The 18,594-nt window shown below is 40.1% G+C and overlaps 1 protein-coding gene across 4 annotated transcripts in view; it reads left to right on the top strand.

Annotated features, from left to right (window-relative positions):
• CHST8 (carbohydrate sulfotransferase 8) overlaps positions 1-18,115 on the top strand; it is a 178,156-nt gene extending 160,041 nt beyond the window's left edge. For 2 of the 4 annotated variants that reach the window (XM_030469845.1, XM_030469844.2), the window contains 2 exons: positions 11,863-11,900; positions 16,711-18,115. In XM_030469845.1, the coding sequence (XP_030325705.1) occupies positions 11,863-11,900; positions 16,711-17,859 (1,187 nt within the window). In that variant the 3' untranslated portion in view covers positions 17,860-18,115. Of the gene's footprint in view, positions 1-861; positions 1,087-7,555; positions 11,453-11,862; positions 11,901-16,710 lie in introns of those variants that run through there. The other 2 variants (XM_030469843.1, XM_030469846.1) reach the window with 2 other exon arrangements.
• Positions 18,116-18,594: the final 479 nt, after the last annotated feature.

Below are 18,594 nucleotides of genomic sequence, written 5' to 3'. Positions count from 1 at the left end.
GAAAAGTCCTTGACTCTGTGTAAGCTACTCTGAGTAACTAAAACATCTCTGTATTACCAACACTCTTTCATTAAATTCAAAACACAGCCCCATACCAAGTACTGTGAAGGAAATGAACTCTATCCCAGGCAAAACCAGCACAGTAACAACCTCAGAAATTGCCTGACCCATACTTAGCCATTTACTAACTGCAGATCACCTAAGAATTTTTCTTCTATTAATTCACTCCAAGACAATATTTGTCATCTTGTGATTTGATAGAATGGATTTTTAAGAAACACACCATCATGAAACACAAAATTAGTCACTACAGAAAAGATCTCTTCAGGACCCAGTGTTGCAAAAGTATGCTCAGACTTTATATCAGAGGTTCCGTGTCTAAACTTCAAAGATATTATTGGTTCTCTGTAAAAATAACGTATGCAATGAATCATTTAATCTTTCAGTGAGTTCCCCAAGCTAATACACCAGTAATGAAGCTGGAATGGCTGGCAGATGATTTCAGTACATCAGCAAGAAACAAGCTCACTAAAGACCACATTGCCTGCCTTTCCCACAGTGTAAGCCTGTTATTACAAATGTAGTTTGAAAACCTTGTCTGAAGTTTCTAACAGTCACCAAGGAAATCACTCACATTGCTTCTCCCAGCACTTGTTGTCAACAGCTTGGCAGTTACCACTTTCTTAAGGTGGGGGGAGGAATGGAAAATTATGTCAATTTATAGTCTGGAGTCTCATTTGTTTACAAGCAAAACGGAGCTATGGATTCAAATTTAATAGGTAGTAAACTGAGATCAGATCAAGCTTCCTATGATTTTATTGATTTGATTTTATTAATGTGAGATATATTCTTCTTTTATAGGATTATCAGCCCTGCACCACAAACAAACCATATAAGTGAAAATGCAGGTTTCGCAAGTTCCTCTGTGGAATTGGCATGAGAGATTCTCTGAGGAATATACGCTGAAGAATTTCACTTCTGTGCAAACAAACCAAATGCACAAGCAGTTATGGGACGGGATTCAAGGCCATGCTATTATGAATTTTCTCAGAATAAATGGAATCTCTATGTCCTGTATAGCAGAAGGTACAGAAAAGCTATCTAAAATTGCATGTACGGTGCCTTTGCAAGGCTCAGTTTATTTCAGCTCCACCAAAGAAAGTTTAGAGCATCTGTGAAAACACAATCTGAGATTGCATGAGAATCCTGCCAGAAGGCCTTAGATTCTAAACAATGATGCAAAAAATGTTCATTTCTCACTTAGTCCTTATGTTATATTCTTTGATCTTCATTTTTTGGATAATTAAAGCTTCTCCTACAGGGCATCATGACAACTTAAAAAATGCTGTCCCCTTTTATGCGAGGAGGAAAGATTGGAAATCAGTGAGAGTATGTGAAATAGTGATGTTCTTTTCCAAACATCTTCCCAATGGCTTTAATTCTTCTTGAGGCAGAGACACAAAGAGATGAAAATGTGTGACCAAGAAACTTGCTTTTTGAAGCCCACTGCAGTTTTCCAAAATACATGGTTTCAGTAGAGCAGCACTAACATCCCAATCCTTTAGGGGAAAAGTACAGTGAGAAGACACAGCATGAGTGAATAGATTAGGAGAGCAGTTTGCCATCACTTGCAAAAATCGATAATGTATTACTACTCGCTCACTGAGGAACTGATCCTGTACCCACAGAAGAAAATGCCAAATTTTTTGTACTTGAAAGACAGTGCTATACACTCAAATAACTGTTGCTTAAACAGGAGCTGTTATAATACTGTAACAAGAATTTTTTAAAATCCACACTTCCAACTCCAGTTCTCAGAGTAGCAAATCTTCAGACATTGGAGTGCAGAGGCTTAAAATACTCCATTTTTGAATAGAGAGTAATTATGCTGTAGGGAACTTGGCCATTGGAGTAAAAATACAGATATTTTTTCCCCCCAATAGATCAACTGCAAGCCCATGAGAAGACCATCAAATCAGATTTGCAAATTGTAAAAGGTTTGTTTCTGAGGAACACTATTAATTTTAAATGTAATAGTCACAGTTACAATGAAGTCAATTTTGAGCGTGTTTAACATAATCATGCCCCATCCCTGGCAGTGTTCAAGGCCAGGCTGGATAGGACTTTGAGCAACTTGGTCTAGTGGAAGGTGTTCCTGCCCGTGGCAGGGGGTTGGAACTAGAGGAGCTTTAAGGTCCCTTCCAACCCAAACCATTCTATGATTCTGCGATAACATCAAAAGTGGAAATAAAGACTGAAATGACTTGTCAAAGGTAAAATACTTCTAAATAAATGCAAAAGATTAGAGGCTATCTAGTAGAAGTGCATATACTACTCCAAGATTTAAAAACAGGTCTTACCTACACATAACAGTGCAACCTGTATGCATTCTCAACAAAAACTCAATGAGCTATTAAGCTAAATGTCCACATCTGAAGTGAAAGAGTTGCATTTCAGATGAAACAGTCAGATAAAGTCATGCTGCATGTGCATAGTTTTCTGCTACAATCCTGGGGTTTAATCAGCACTAGAGCAGAGCCATCAAAAAAATATGAAATTACACTGTGTAAGCCACACACCAGTCAGCGGTGTGCTTTGTTGTCAGGAAATGGTTCCTGCTGTAAGATGATTGTCTCAGAAGGCTGAATTAGAGTGGCAGATTACTTCAGAAATCTCTTAGCCAATGCATAATGGAGAGAATAAATTGTATACACTCAGTTCATTGTATGCACTTAGTACATTGTACGCAAGGTACTGAGTGAACCACAAATGCCTTGAAAGGCTCTGAACAATGATCAATGTAGAAATGCTTTCAATGAAAGCAGACATATTCACACACTTTGATCAGCAAAATAAAAATGACATCCCTAGTTAACCATATTCAGCAACCAGTTGGATCCTCACTGTTTGTATGCATCAACTTAGAAGATCAGATGATTCAATTGTCATAGGAACTGTACCCCAAGTTTGGGTTGTCAAGGTAGATGCAAACAATTAAAACTCTCCACTCATATGGCCCCTTCTTGGGCTGACGCACCATTCTACGCTGGGATACTAGAAAAATTAGGAAGTGCTATTTTGTTCAAATAAAAAAAATGCAGATGTGGCCATAAAATGGCAGTGGCAGAAGGGGTCTCACTTCAGGTGCCACTGATAGTTCCAAGTGCCAGGGAGGCAAAGACACCAGAGCCCTTCAGGTTCCTGCAGCCCAGGCAGTGGGCTGCACAAGAAGGGGCACCTGTAGAAAACAGGGAAGAGTGACCAAACAGACCATACCTTCTCTCTCATTTTAAGAAAAACTCCTTTCCTCAAGCACTATCCCTTACACTAAGGTAAGGAAATATTTGACAACTTGTACAGACACAAAGTCCTGCTTTCCAGGTGGCCTACTACCAATTTTCATTGACATTTACATTGCCACGGAGAAAACACAAACACCAAACTGCCACTTTACTGATGGAGAAGTGCCTCCTGATATGCCTGGTGGCCTCCATGGACAATAACAGTATCTGACTGCCTCTCTGACCTGCTGGCATTGTCTTGTCAGGCATAGACATCACTCGCTCTGCATCTGATTTTTTATGAAGTTTCATGTCATCTGCCACCAAGCCTTGAAGTCCTTTGACACATCAGTATGTTGTTTGTTTCTTTATTAATTGACTTGAGAACAATTAACTTAATTTGTGCTTTGGCTTGGTTATCTTTAATTCCTTAAATTTCTTGAAACAACATTCAGAGGCATGTCTGTGTGGATCTACATTTTAAGTTTTGCCTGCAGTCTCCTCTTCTTCCATTTGAGCTTTCTCTCTCAAAGAAATGTCTTTACAGAGTGACATGAAAGCAGTCCAAAATTCTACCTGTATCACTTTGTCTTCACTCCAGTAGAAAGACCACTGAAGCTTTAGTGTCCTGCTTGCACAATTTCTTGCAAGGTTTCTGGGTTCTAGGTGAGCTGTTCTCCTGCTTCCCTACAGTCACAAATTACATCAAGTGCTGGCTTGAGATTCATTGAAACTCCCCTGGTTACCTGAAGAGTTCTTACAGGCTATTAAAGATAAGTGCAGTGCTATATTTTAAACCTTAGCTTTTACTTTCTAATAAACCTGAATAAAGCATAATGTCCTTGTCAAAGTCATGTTATGAAGGCAATATGCAAATATTATATATGAGAATGGAAAATAACTGAAAGATATTAAATAGAAATTGCAAGTAACTGCTGACACTGCCTGAAAGCTAATGATGCTAATTAACAGTATTCCCAGTGATAGGTCCACAGAAGGAATGGGGAATATAATAGGCACAGGCTTGACTTTTCCTCTTTCTTCATTGAATTCTTACAGAATATAAATTAAGCCAGAAAATGGCACTCTCTAATTAGGGTGGATAAAGAGCAAAGAGAAGACAGAGTAAACAAGTAGTGGTAAAAACTCACAAACAGCTTCTTGTATTCACTCAGTTAAACTTGCAGTATAAAGATACCATGCCTTTCCCTTTCCTTTTTATTAGCCTTCAAGGAAACAGTCCAAGTGTAAGTTACATGATTATTTAGTCAAGGAGATTGATTCAGTATATTTTAGAACATAAGAACATTATGAAAAAACACAGTAGTATTTGTCTTTCTTGAAGGTTTCCTATATCTGTTCTATTAACATGCTGCAAGTCAAAGTATCAGGATTTTCAAATTCCAAGCAATACAAAAATCTTCTCATCAAACAACTTAAGATCTCAATAGTGGAGTAGAGGACAGATGAAAGAAAGCCTCACAACAAAATCTACGTGTAGAACAATAACTTTCTGGACAAGACTAACCCCATACTTTCAAACAATATTCATCTAACAAAGTCACTGCAGATATTTGCGGGAGGGGGGAGGGAAGGTAGGAGAGGGGGACGACTTACCAGGAAGTCAGAGCAACACTTTAATTGGGTTTTGATTCAAAAAGAATGTATTCCTTTAAAACACTGCCATTTCTTTTTCTGCTTCTCTCTTGCTCTGACCTCGATGAACCCCAGAATTTGCAAGGCAATTATTTCTCACATGAAGCTGTGTTTAAAATACTGAAAAATGTAAGTTTCAGTTGCTGGTATTTCTTACTAGTACACTTAACACAAAAATATGTACAGCAAAACAGGTGCAAGTTCCCAAGAGATACAAAGACTTTCTGAGGGGGAAACAACAGCAGGAGGATAGCCTGGGTATTCTGCCTGCGACACACCGTGTAGACATAAGCCCTATACTCAGGTGGCACCTACGTTTGGAAACAGTAGATACCAGCTCCATACTCCTTTTACTCCAAGAATCTCTTACTGGAAAAAGCAGTGAAGGTTGTGTATGAGGAATGGCCTAAGTTAAAACGTCAAGAAGAACATTATGCCAAGAGTATTGGCTATAAGGGAGTTCAGGAGATAATCAAGAGGGAAGCAATGACAATGTGGCAGCAGCCACAAGCCAGCAAGTGCTGTGCTTCAGAATGACAACTTTGTGCAATTTTGCTCAATTCGGATGTACAAGATCAGCTACCGGTACCACAAACGAACTGGGAATATCAAGTTCTTTGACCGTATAAAAGTCCTCAAGTGGCAAACATTAAAAGTCACTTGATGTGTATACTGATCTCTACTTTGGTTCCCCCATTTGTAATTTTTTCTCGTTCAAACTGATGGATGAACCAAATGCTTTTAATTATATCCAGGGTATACCATTCAGAATCGCATTTCAGCTTTTCCCTCATACCATACTTCTGTCCAGAGACTCCCTTACTTCATTAAGATGGAAAGTCATTTCAACCACAGACAGCCAGAGTAATCGCGTTTTAATCAACTGAGGCGCACGTAAGCGGCTACCATCCTAAGTACCCCATGACACAAATGCAGCACAATACTGTGTTGCCTGCTGCCAGTGGGATGGAGAAACTACAGATTTGCCTGGTGTAGAAATATGAAGCTAACAGTTCCACTTAGGTTCAATGCCTACCTTGCTGAAGCTGACTCAGATTGAAAAGCACAAGATCGATATGAAGTAATTCAGTTTGTGCACAATATGGGTACAGGAGAGGGGAAAATGAGGGTGAATGGCTATCTTTCAGGGAAGTAGAATACTTTGTCACAAACTGCTTAAGAATAAGCCTCAAGTCAAAGTTCCTCATATAGATTGCATTTAAGCTATTAAATTGCATGCCGGGCAATAGTAGGATTGAAGCAAAAACTTAAGCACTCAGGAGGAATGAGTTATCTGATTTACAAAGGAACATGCATAGGAAAGGAGGCCTATAAGGACATTAAAAAAACCCTTACCCTCAGTAGCTTGGCAATCTTTTTATGCTTTCCCAAATAAGAGAAAAAAGCAGCTCTTTACTCAGAGTCGTACTTAACTACTTAAAGCTCAAAAGGGCTGCTTTGGAGACTGAGAAATAACCACAGAAACATTCTATCCATCCCCCTCTGTGAAAAGGACATAACCATCAAACCTGTTGAAGTTTTCAGTTCCTTTAACTCACTAAGATGGACTTAAGAATCAGGTTCTTTGCCACTAAGTATAATGGGAGAACCATGGATGTATGAGAAGATGAGGTTTAACATTTGCACAGCAAACTAAAATTTTTTTATTTAACTGCACTCAAAAAACCCCCCATAGTTTTTCTATAAATTTTACTTCAAACGCAGTATATTTTTGTCAGAATCAAAACACAGTCCTGTCAGATGTTGCTGCTAATGAACATCCCTCTGAAGAGTATGAAATATCCCACCTAGATTTTCCCTAAAAGAGACTTTATTTTAGCATCAATATTGCTGGCAAAGACAACGGTAAAGCAATAAAACACAAGTGAGTTTCAAATTGAGAAGGATCAATTAAAAATTAGTTAATCAAATGCAGACATTTTTGTTTCTGGAAATATTACAAGCTTCCTCAGAAGTGCTGGATCACAGAGTCAGAGCAGAGACAGAATTCTTTACACAGGGAAAGAAAGGGAAAGGGAAAGAAATTATTGGAAAGAACAGAAGCATGAATATTAAGAGCAGGAGAAGTACAAAAAAGGGCTGTAATTATTAGCCAAAACCAGAGATTGTAGAAGCACAGAAGAGAAGTCAATAAGCCACCTGGAGAAATACTAACATAGAATCATAGAATAGTTACAGTTGGAAAGGACCTTAAGATCATGCAGTTTCAACCCCCGCTGCCATGGGCAGGGACGCTTCACCCTAGACCATGTCGCTCAAGGATCTGTCCAGCCTGGCCCTGAACACTGCCAGGGATGGAGAACTTACCACTTCTCCGGGCAACCTGTGCCAGTGTCTTACCACCCTCACAAGAAAGAACTTCTTCCTTATATCTAACCTGAACTTCCCCTGTTTAAGTCTGAACCCTTTTCCCCTTGTCCTATCGTTACAGTCCTCAATGAAGAGTCCCTCCTCAGCATCCTTGTAGGCCTCTTTCAGATATGGGAAGGCTGCTATGAGGTCTCCATGCAGCTTCTCTTCTCCAGGCTGAACAGCCCCAACTTTCTCACCCTGTCTTCATACGGGAGGTGCTCGAGCCCCCTTATTATCCTCATGGCCCTCCTCTGGACTTGCTCCAACAGCTCCATGTCCTTTTTATGTTGAGAACACCAGAACTGCACACAGTATTTCAAGTGGGGTCACATGAGAGCAGAATACCATCAAAGCAAAAAGAAGTACTCTTAAGTTAACAGTCCTATTCTCCATAATGGCTTTAAAAAACAGGAGTCCCTGGGAACACACACCACTTACCAGGGGCAAAATTACATCATTCTCACAGTCAGGCTCTTCAAGAAGTTGCAGCTTTATATTGCATGCAGCCCATGTGCCCTACAACGAAGCTTAGTGAAGGATCCTTCTCTCAGCAGCTCAATCCCTAACCTACTGACCAGCTTCACACAAGCTAGAAATGCTTCTACACATAGCATGTTAAGGATATAAGGCATCCAAGCAGCTGGGTGTGTGTAAGTGAGCATCTGATACATCCAGAGGTGTGCAGCAGAATCTGGGCCTCAAAACTACAATGTTCAGTGGGTGAACTGCATCTTACTACTTGAGCAATCATCTGCAATGTGGTGAACTGAACACCATGATTACAGGTCAGATACCTGCATGCTAATCTAGACATTACTGAAGACTCACCATATGAGTCGGAATTTCAATTTTTCAAAGTAAAACTTGATCAGTAATATGGGGGTTTGAGACAATCAATATTCGAGTTTCAAATTCAAAGTAATTCAAAACATGACAATGTTGTTTGGCAAATGCAGTTATTAGCCTCTGCTTCTCACATGTGAAAAGCTGGAATAGTAGCAAATAACTTACTACACTTTGCAATGTGAAGTTAAGAAAAAAATCACTAGATGGTACACACTGTAGCAAAGGATATCAGAATAAAATATTCACAGAACTTCTTCCAGAAAAGCTGCATTACAAATACATTCCCCAATAATTTACTCTTACAATTCATACATAAATAAAATCTTTCTTGTCATATATATGATTATTCTGCCACCAAATACAAAAAGGTGCCATAAAAGTGAAGGGTGCTATGGAGACTGCTTGCCTGCTTTCACTTGAAGAGTGACAGGCAGATTCTTTGGTCAAACTGCAGGAGGCTCAAGTTTTTCCTGCATGCAACCCCACATTCATAGAGAATACAGTAAAATTTGGTTGTGTTATGTTAACCGTTGCAACAATTAGTGTTAAACAGACATGAAAATACAAACTCTATGTTTGAGAAATACATGACTTCACAGGTCTCTGTAAAACACAATGATGCATGTCCTGTCACTAAGTATTTTAGTTTGACAAGTGCCCAGGACCAGGAGTGTATCATTTAACCAAAGCATTCACTGTAAGTTTACTCAGCTGTGGGAAATGACACTACATACTTGTGGCTTCATCAGGGACTTGAAGAGGTTAGATTATATAGGTTCTCTCTATAGGTTTGCTTCTTCCTTGATGCACAATTGAAGACGTACTACAGCTTTGTTAAGCCTTCTTTACTTCGCATCATTAATTTTGTCTGTGTTAAAATGAGGTTCTGTGTATGTAGCTTAGATGGGGACTTTAAAGGGAGTTTTCCCTAATCAAATAAACTCTAAGTTCTAGGTATAAAAAAGACATACACATAGCATATAATTAAAAGAGGTACACACATATAAATTCTATTAATTAGGCCACAATTTCAAAATAAAAGCATTTTTTTCAAGGGGTTGATATATTTTAAAAGAATTCCAAATATGTACACTACATATATTTTACATATGCAGGAACAAATAATTTACAAAGGTAGCAATCTTAAAAATGAATTTCTTCAACGAGTAATTTCATTCAAATATGTAGACAATCAGACACCAGAGTAAGTTAGGATCAGAAATGGGCAGTTCTTTTATACTGTACAAGCTAAGAGTTTCTTTTAAATGATTTAAAAAAAAAAAAAAAAGGGGGAAAAAAAAAAGATCTGATATGACCAGTACTTTAAGGAAAATCCTTTCCAAACTAAAAATTTTTTCATGCTGATCAGAATTCTGAGTGCTAGTCTGTTACTCTTTCTGCAATTAAGTATATGTTCCTATCTCTGAGTAAAGACCTAACACGAGTGCATGCAGGCAGGACACTTGACACAGATGTGCATGCAATGACAGCAACAGCCCTCCCAGAGTATATTTCACAAATAGTTAGGATGAAGCAAAGAAGTATACACTGCTCACAGAAGCCCATTAAGGGATGGAGTCACAGACGCAGACTCAAAGTTATCATTTTTATTAAAAAATATTTCAGCTGTTGTGTAGTCTCAGAACAGAGGAAAACACCAGAGACAAACCAAAATTAGGTCTTCAAGAGAGATAGAGGAGAAGGCAGAGAGACAAAGCTATGTAATATTACACAGGGAAGATGAAGGCCATTTTATTGTGTTGCTAGTAGCATTTTAAAAGAAAGAAAAAAAAAGCTCACAATGGGTTTGACTATATGGTAGGACGGGCTGAAGCATAAGGCTCGTATTTCATGAAAGAGAACAAAACCAGACATAAAACATAGGCCAAGCTCAGGTCTGGAAAGTAATGGTTGCACAAGGGGAAGAGAAAAGAACATCATGAAAACTGACATAAATGATGTACAATTGATGGAATGATTCTGTCTCCCAGCTACTCTCTCTCTGAGCACTAGTGAGATGTTGGTCGTTGTGTCTGGCAGCAGACATTTAATGATCACTAATTCACCTGAGTGCAGACGACACCAGTGGTTTATTTCTGGCAAAAAATATACAACCATTTAGGCAACAACATCTGAGAGCTGGTAAGTAACATGTATATTGAAGATGTAGCATAACATTAAATTTAGATTTGTATTAGTATAGTAGATCTGTACAATATGACTTCCCTGAGTTCACTGCACTTAAGAGGTTTTTTTCCTTGTAGCTTTAAATCTGAAGTGACAGACTGTATCATGAGAAAGATAGCAAAAACAAGCCAACTTTAGAAGTCAAACTCAGAAAACACAGAAGAGACTGGCAAGTGCTTCACCAAACATTTACGTTAAACATGAATTGTTGTCTGATTACATGTTAAAGCCAGTAAATGAAGAAATATTTCTTTAAACAGTTACTCATCTTCTACTAGCATTTGTGTTTAACTTTCAAAGTACAGCATATCAGTGTAAAGTATAAATCTCTCAAGTTACCTTTATGAAACACTACTACTAAAAGGTAACTAGTTGTAATTAACCACTGCTAGATGAGCCGTAACAGCATAGAAATAACCACAGCAATTTTACTTATAAACACAAGTTTATAGACTGGATTTAAAAAAAAAAAACAAAACCTAAAAAAACCCAAAACCAAAACATGATTGATCATGTGAGTTGGCTTGCATGAACTATGCATGCACTGTGTTCTGAGACCTTTCATAGTTCCGTGAAAATTAATCTGAAGGGACTGAGCTAGCCCAGTGGTGCTTTCACTTAACAATGCTCTGCAATACGTTTACCTGCAATTGTCCTTGTCAAAAAGGCTGTGGATTCGTCATGTTGACTGATTAAACTGAAGTCTTCAAGCAACTGAATTTCTCAAGCAAGAGTGGCAGTGACGATAGCAGTTGAAAAGCCTCAAAATAATTTCATAATTAAGAAGTGTTTTCCATCATACATTCTGTATTAACATACTTAGCAGAGGTTAGGAACAGTAAATATATCCTACACATCTGCTAAAGCTGCCTTCTAGGATTTTCACATCTTTCTTATTATATTTTCAGGTAGACATAACTAGAAACCAGAAGATTGGGCAAAACACAATTCTGTATTGTCTCTCCAGAACTCCACAAACATTACCTCACTTATACATAACTCCACTGTATGTTGCTGTGCTTTTACAGAAAAGGATAGTACTTAAGTTATTACTAAGATTAAGTACCATACTATCCAAAGCTGCAGGGGGAGAAACCACACAAGCTTTGGTAAGTGCACAGAGACCAGCATTTTTTTTTTAGAGCTCTAACCTAGTATCACAGATTTCACCTGCTTCTGGTTCTGCTACTGGCCTTTTACCTGAGGTTAAGCAATCGTTTTTCTCCATCTCAGTTTCCCTATCTGTAAAAGAGAGGTAGAGTCATTCACTTCATTTCATAATTGTTATGACATCTGTAAATAAATAGGCTTTCCATGGAGTATTGTTAGTATGAAATACATTAATTCTGATTCATCATTGGTCTAAGATTCTATGATTCTATTTATCTTTGCATTAGCAGAACTTGTTCTTGTTTTCCTTTTAGTTACTGAAAGGACACACTGTTATAAGTCCAGCAAAAAATTAACCTAATGTTTTTATTTTTACTAAATACTGACTTCAATTTCTTTCTTTGTTTAGGGATAAAATATAACATGGGATTCCAGCCACCACGAAAAGTAAGTTTTCAGAACTACGTAAGGAAAATTATACCCATATTCTGAGTATAGAGTATGGACAGAGATGGCTGAGATAAGGCCACCAGACTGGACATGAAGTATTGAAAAGGAAAGATGGATCAAAGCTTTGCCATGAAGTGCAAATTTTCATTTTAAAATATAAACATGATAAGCTATGCAACTTTAGTTTTATGAGGTTTTTCCTAGACTGGATATTGCTAAAAGATACTGTAAACTTTGCATATATTAATATCCTGTAGGAAATCGTGCTGATCAAATAATGCCTTGAGAGGCAGTTTGAAATAGGCCAAAGAAAAATACTGGTGAAATTCCTCCATCTAGTGGCTGTTGGGACACCGACAGCAGCAGTGAATGGCTGTGGTGGGCTGCCGCTAGTTCACAGTTAAAGACAAGTGCAAAATATGCAAAGGAGCAATTGTGCAGCTCCCAGCTGTTACTCAAAAGCCATTGCCTGGTGAAATCAGTGATGCGAGTGACATCACTCCATCTTCACAGCTCCAGCTTGACCTTCTTGATGAAGGGTTACACTGCAGAAGACATTCAAATCATGGCATTTGAGTTCCTCAAAAACTCTAGGTTCATCATCAGTGTCACCATTTAAGATGTGAGTATCTAGGAAGTCTGAATTTTAAAACCTTGAAATATCAGCCATCATGAGTAAATTAAAATGAATTTCAGCCACTCTGTAAAGGGTAATATTTAGAAATACACATGTATTCTACATAACAACTCCAACGCACCTCTAACTACCAGAAACAACTTCTAAAGCTGAGACCAGCGCACATCAAGCACCCCCAACAACTGAATATGCAGTGCTTTGCATGAAAATTATCAACTGGTTTCCCAGTCCACATATCACACACCACCTCCGTTACAAGACATTTTAGAAGCCTATGTTCTGCAACAACTTGCATAGTAGTCTAAAAATTGTACTTAGTACTTACCTGTTCTATTAGACTTTTGTATAATACTTATCAATTTAAGCAAGTCACCTAGAAAATACACGATCTGAATTTTTTCTTCTTTTGTCACCAGTGCTTTTTATAATGAATACTGAGTCTCTTTTTAAGACCTTTTTTTTAAGCCTCTCACCTTTAAGGAAGGATGAAGCAGTATATAACCTCCATGACAGCACAAGTTTTTTCAGTTACCTATAGCATCACTTTGTTCAGGCAACAGAGACTTGTAAAACCACTATTACAATTCAGATTTAATCTGCCACCTTGAAAGAACATGACCCTACTAATCCCCATACTGTACTCCTTAAAATTCTTACAGTATCTTATTTTTTAAGCCAGTTTTAAATACTATCAGAGAGCAAATAAAGACTGAAAATTAGAAATTTATAATTTATAAAACCTCTATAGAACTATTAAGTATTTTGGGTAAGCAATAAACATTCTGCAACTACAATCTGCTTCTTCTGTTGAAATACTCCCTGGCGGTTCACACAGAATCATAGAATCATAGAATAGTAAGGGTTGGAAAGGACCTTAAGATCATCTAGTTCCATGGGCAGGGATACCTCGCACTAAACCAGGTCACCCAAGGCTCTGTCCAACCTGGCCTTGAACACCACCAGGGATGGAGCATTCACAACTTCCTTGGGCAACCTATGCCAGTGCTTCACCACCCTCACTGTAAAGAACTTCTTCCTTATACCCAATCTAAACTTCACCTGTGTAAGTTTGAAGCCATTACCCCTTGTCCTACCACTACAGTCCCTAACGAAGAGTCCCTCCTCAGCATCCTTATAGACCCCCTTCAGATACTGGAAGGCTGCTATGAGGTCTCCACGTAGCCTTCTCTTCTCCAGGCTGAACAGCCCCAACTCTCTCAGCCTGTCTTCATACGGGAGGCGCTCCAGTCCTCTTACCACCCTCGTGGCCCTCCTCTGGACTCGCTCCAAGAGCTCCACGTCCTTTTTATGTTGAGGACACCAGAACTGTACGCAGTACTCCAAGGCAGGTCTCACGAGAGCAGAATAGAGAGGCAGGATCACCTCCTTTGACCTGCTGGTCACGCTTCTTTTGATGCAGCCCAGGATACGGTTGGCTTTCTGGGCTGCAAGCGCACACTGCCGGCTCATGTTAAGCTTCTCGTCAACCAACACTCGCAAGTCCTTCTCTGCAGGGCTGCTCTGAATCTCTTCTCTGCCCAGCCTGTAGCTGTGCCTGGGATTGCCTCAACCCAGGTGTAGGACCTTACACTTGGCTTGGTTAAACTTCATAGTTGGCATCGGCCCACCTCACAAGCGTGTCAAGGTCCCTCTGGATGGCATCCCTTCCCTCCAGCATATCAACTGAACCACACAGCTTGGTGTCATCGGCAAACTTGCTGAGGGCGCACTCCATGCCACTGTCCATGTCGCTGACAATGATGTTGAACAGGACCGGTCCCAACACCGATCCCTGAGGGACACCATTCATTACTGTTTTCCAACTGGACATTGAGCCGTTTACCACAACTCTTTGCGTGCGGCCATCCAGCCAGTTCTTTATCCACTGAGTGGTCCATCTATCAAATTGATGTCTCTCCAATTTAGAGACAAGGATGTCGTGCGGGACAGTGTCGACGCTTTGCAAAAGTCCAGGCAGATGACGTCAACTGCTCTGCCCCTGTCCACCAGTTCCGTAGCCCCATCATAGAAGGCCACCAAATTGGTCAGGCAGGTTTTCCCCTTAGTGAAGCCATGTTGGCTGTCACCAACCACCTCGTTGTTTTTCATGTGCCTTAGCATGCTTTCCAGGAGAATCTGCTCCAAGATTTTGCCAGGCACAGAGGTGAGGCTGGCTGGTCTGTAGTTCCCCGGGTCTTCCACCTTCCCCTTCTTCACAGTGGGGGTTATATTACCCTTCTTCCAGTCATCAGGAACTTCAACTGACTGCCTTCATTTTTCAAATATGATGGACAGTGGCTTAGCAACTTCATTCGCCAGCTCCTTCAGGACCTGTGGATGGATTTCACCAGGTCCCATGGACTTGTGCACGTTCAGGTTCTTAAGATGGTCTCGAACCTGATCCTCTCCCACAGTGGGCCTAAGGTCTTCATTCTCACAGTCCCTGCATCTGCCTTCCAAGACTTGGGTGGTGTGGTCAGAGCATTTGCTAGTGAAGACTGAGGCAAAGAAGTCATTAAGAACCTCAGCCTTCTCCAAATCCACGGTAGCCAGTTCTCTTGACAGCTTCCGGAGAGGGCCCACGTTGTCTCTAGTCTGTCTTCTATTTGCTACATACCTATAGAATCCTTTCCTGTTATCTTTCTCATCCCTTGCCAGATTTAATTCTAACTGGGCCTTAGCTTTCCTCACCTGGTCCCTAGCTTTCCAGACAGCATTCTTGTATTCTTCCCAGGCCACCTGCCCTTGCTTCCACCTTCTGTAAGCTTCTTTTTTCCCTCTAAGTTTCCTCAGCAGCTCCTTATCCATCCATGGAGGTCTCCTGGCCCTCCTGCCGCACTTCCTTCTAGTTGGGACGCAACACTCCTGAGCATGTAGCAGGTGATCCTGGAGTATCAACCAGCAGTCTTGGGCCTCCCTGCCCTCTAGGACTATATCCCATGGAACCTTACTAAGCAGGTTCCTGAAGAGGCCAAAGTCTGCTCTCTTGAAGTCCAGGGCAGTGAGCTTGCTGCATGCTCTTCTCACTGTCCTGAGGATCTTGAACTTGACCATCTCGTGATCGCTACAGCCAAGGCTGCCCTGGAGTGTCACATTTCCAACCAGTCCCTCCCTGTTGGTGAGCACGAGGTCAAACATGGCACCGCTCCTTGTCAGCTCCTCTATTATTTGAAAGAGGAAGTTGTCTTCCACACAATCGAGGAACCTCCTGGATTGCTTCTGCCGGGCCATACCGTCCCTCCAACAGATATCAGGATAGTTGAAGTCCCCCATGAGGACAAGGGCCTGCGAGCGTGAGGCTGCTCCTATTTGTCTGTAGAGCGCTTCATCCACAGAGTCCTCTTGATAAGGCGGTCTGTAACAGATCTCCACCGTAATGTCCGCCACTCAGCTCCCACTCAGCTCCCAGGTGAGCTCTTGAAACAGAGATGACATGTAGTTAAACAGTGTCCAGAACCTAATTTTAGTCTTAGAGGCATAAACTTGTAGACAGGGATTTAATTCAGCTGCTTTGAGAAGGCCGAAGTAATGGAGCACATCTGGCCTATATGCCAGAAGTAATATTAACCAGTGAGATCCACCTAGTGAAAAGAAGCAGGTCCCAGAAAACCACTGTCCATAGAACCGTGTTGCTTACTCTGTTTTCGGTTGCCTAATCCCAGCCACAGATTCATTCCCACCCCTTACTGCTTCTCATCAAGTCTCAATCGCTTTGGTCCAAGGCTTACCTCACTCAAGCCTCCATTTGGCGTCCTTACTCATGCTGTTCTCATGAAACCCACTTCTCTGCGAATCCTTCATGTTCTACTTCAGTCCCTTCTGCTTCCCTCTTCCCACTCTTGCTCCCTCTACATCTTCACTCCACTTTACAAACATTATAAACCTTCCCTTCAGGTTTCGCTCTGTGCACAACTTCCCATTCAGATCTGAACCGGAATTTACCAGTTCAGGTTCATCTCAGCCTTTGACTTCCCTGTCAGCACAGAACAAGCTGACAACAGTCCATACCACAGCGAAGGCCCAGCATGGAGGACTTGCGGCAATGCCTTTTGTTATACAATTCTGCTGAGCTCAGAGTGTATGAAAGATCCACATTAAGTTGCACAAGCTGTTAACAGTGACAAACACCTTCTCATTTACTAACATCTTTCATCTATTTTTCCCCATCAGGACTGTATTTCTAGCAACAACCAGGATAGAAGTTTAAGAAAAATTACCGTAGACAGTGTAGCAACAATAAAGCAGAGCGATTCATTACACCTATCTGAAAACATGCCCACTAAGCTTCAAAGCACAGACAGAAGGCAAAGCAGCATAATGTTTGCTATGAAAGATCAACAGAACAGTGAAGAAAATAATTCCATCAGGCTCCATAAACGAAGGAGGAGATTTATAATTAAAAAGAGCCCAATTCTGATTTCCATAAACAGCTCCATTCTCAACTTGCCCACTCTTAAATCTGAGGATAGAAACAACAACAAATGGAAAAATCTCTATCAGATCCAAAGAGAAAGAAAGCGGATTATGAGAGAAACTTGTTCTAAGTACAAAAGTAATAATAGAAGAATAATCACTCCTTACCATGTTTCTAGAATATTTGTAGAAGATAAATATAGAGTTCTATACTGTGAAGTTCCAAAAGCAGGCTGCTCCAACTGGAAACGGGTGCTCATGGTTCTCAATGGGCTAGCTTCTTCCACAAAAGATATACAGCACAACACAGTGCACTACGGAAACTATTTAAAAAGACTGGATGGGTTTGATCACAAAGGAATTTATCATCGGCTCAACACTTACACAAAGATGCTTTTTATTCGTGAGCCTTTTGAAAAGCTGGTATCTGCATTTCGGGACAAGTTCGAACACCCAAACAACTACTACCATCCGGTTTTTGGAAAAGCTATCATTTCCAGATACCGTGTCAACGCCACCAAAGAAGCATTACGGACAGGTGCTGGAGTCACATTTAAAGAGTTCATTCAATATCTCCTGGATGTACATAGGCCAGTGGGTATGGATATCCACTGGGACCATGTCAACAGGCTTTGCAGCCCATGTTTAATAGACTACGACTTTGTTGGGAAGTTTGAAAGTATGGAAGAAGATGCAAACTTCTTCTTGCACTTAATTGGTGCACCACAAAATTTAACTTTCCCCAAGTTTAAAGATAGGCACTCCAATGAAGAAAGAACTACCACTAAAATTACAAAACAGTATTTTGCACAGCTTTCTCCTTCTCAACGTCAACAAAGCTACGACTTTTACTATATGGATTACTTGATGTTTAACTACTCAAAACCTTTTGAAGATTTATATTGATTTGAGAGCTGGGACATTTCCACAGTCATATCAGTTGAATTGCATAACAAATCCAGGTGGCTTCTGTTTCTATATACTTGTCTGTTAGTAAACAATCGGTTGAAGAGCAAGAAAAACCCAATGGCTAGTGATGTTTACACCTTCACCTTAATTGCCTCCTTTTTCAAATCATATTTTTTCGATGATTTCTCCATATGAAATGTATGTACATATATGTATAATGTGTCAGGGTTCCCAAATAAAGCACATAATTTTCCATGCTGGTGCGGCCTGTGTTTACACTGGGAGGATGGTTTGAAACTGGGGAAACATAGCTGACAATTCTACAGTGGAGTCAGTATTTCATGCTCTTTACTCTTTAGAAAATCAGTCTGAAAGTGACAGAGTAGCAAGGAAAAAAAAAGAAAATATATACACTGGGTAGTATTTACAGTTCATTAAAATCTGCAACACACAAAGCAATGCCCTAAACAGGCACCAGTTATTTGGAGCTGGTGGTAAACTGCTATTTCCTGATATTCAAAGTTTGTTAGGGAGAAAAAGTCTATCACACTTACACTGTTCCAAACCACACTGGTGAAAACAACTAATACTTAATGACCATGTGAGTGCAGTATTAAACCAGATGTTGCAATTCAAAGTGAGGACACATTCTCCCCCTTCAGTATTTCCCTCATGGCACATTCATCTGCAAAAAGACAAAATGCAGGCGAACATTTGCATCTTTATAAATGT

Source organism: Strigops habroptila, chromosome Z (assembly GCF_004027225.2).
Source record: "Strigops habroptila isolate Jane chromosome Z, bStrHab1.2.pri, whole genome shotgun sequence".
NCBI classification, from domain to species: domain Eukaryota; kingdom Metazoa; phylum Chordata; class Aves; order Psittaciformes; family Psittacidae; genus Strigops; species Strigops habroptila.
This window is presented reverse-complemented; position numbering and strand designations above follow the sequence as displayed.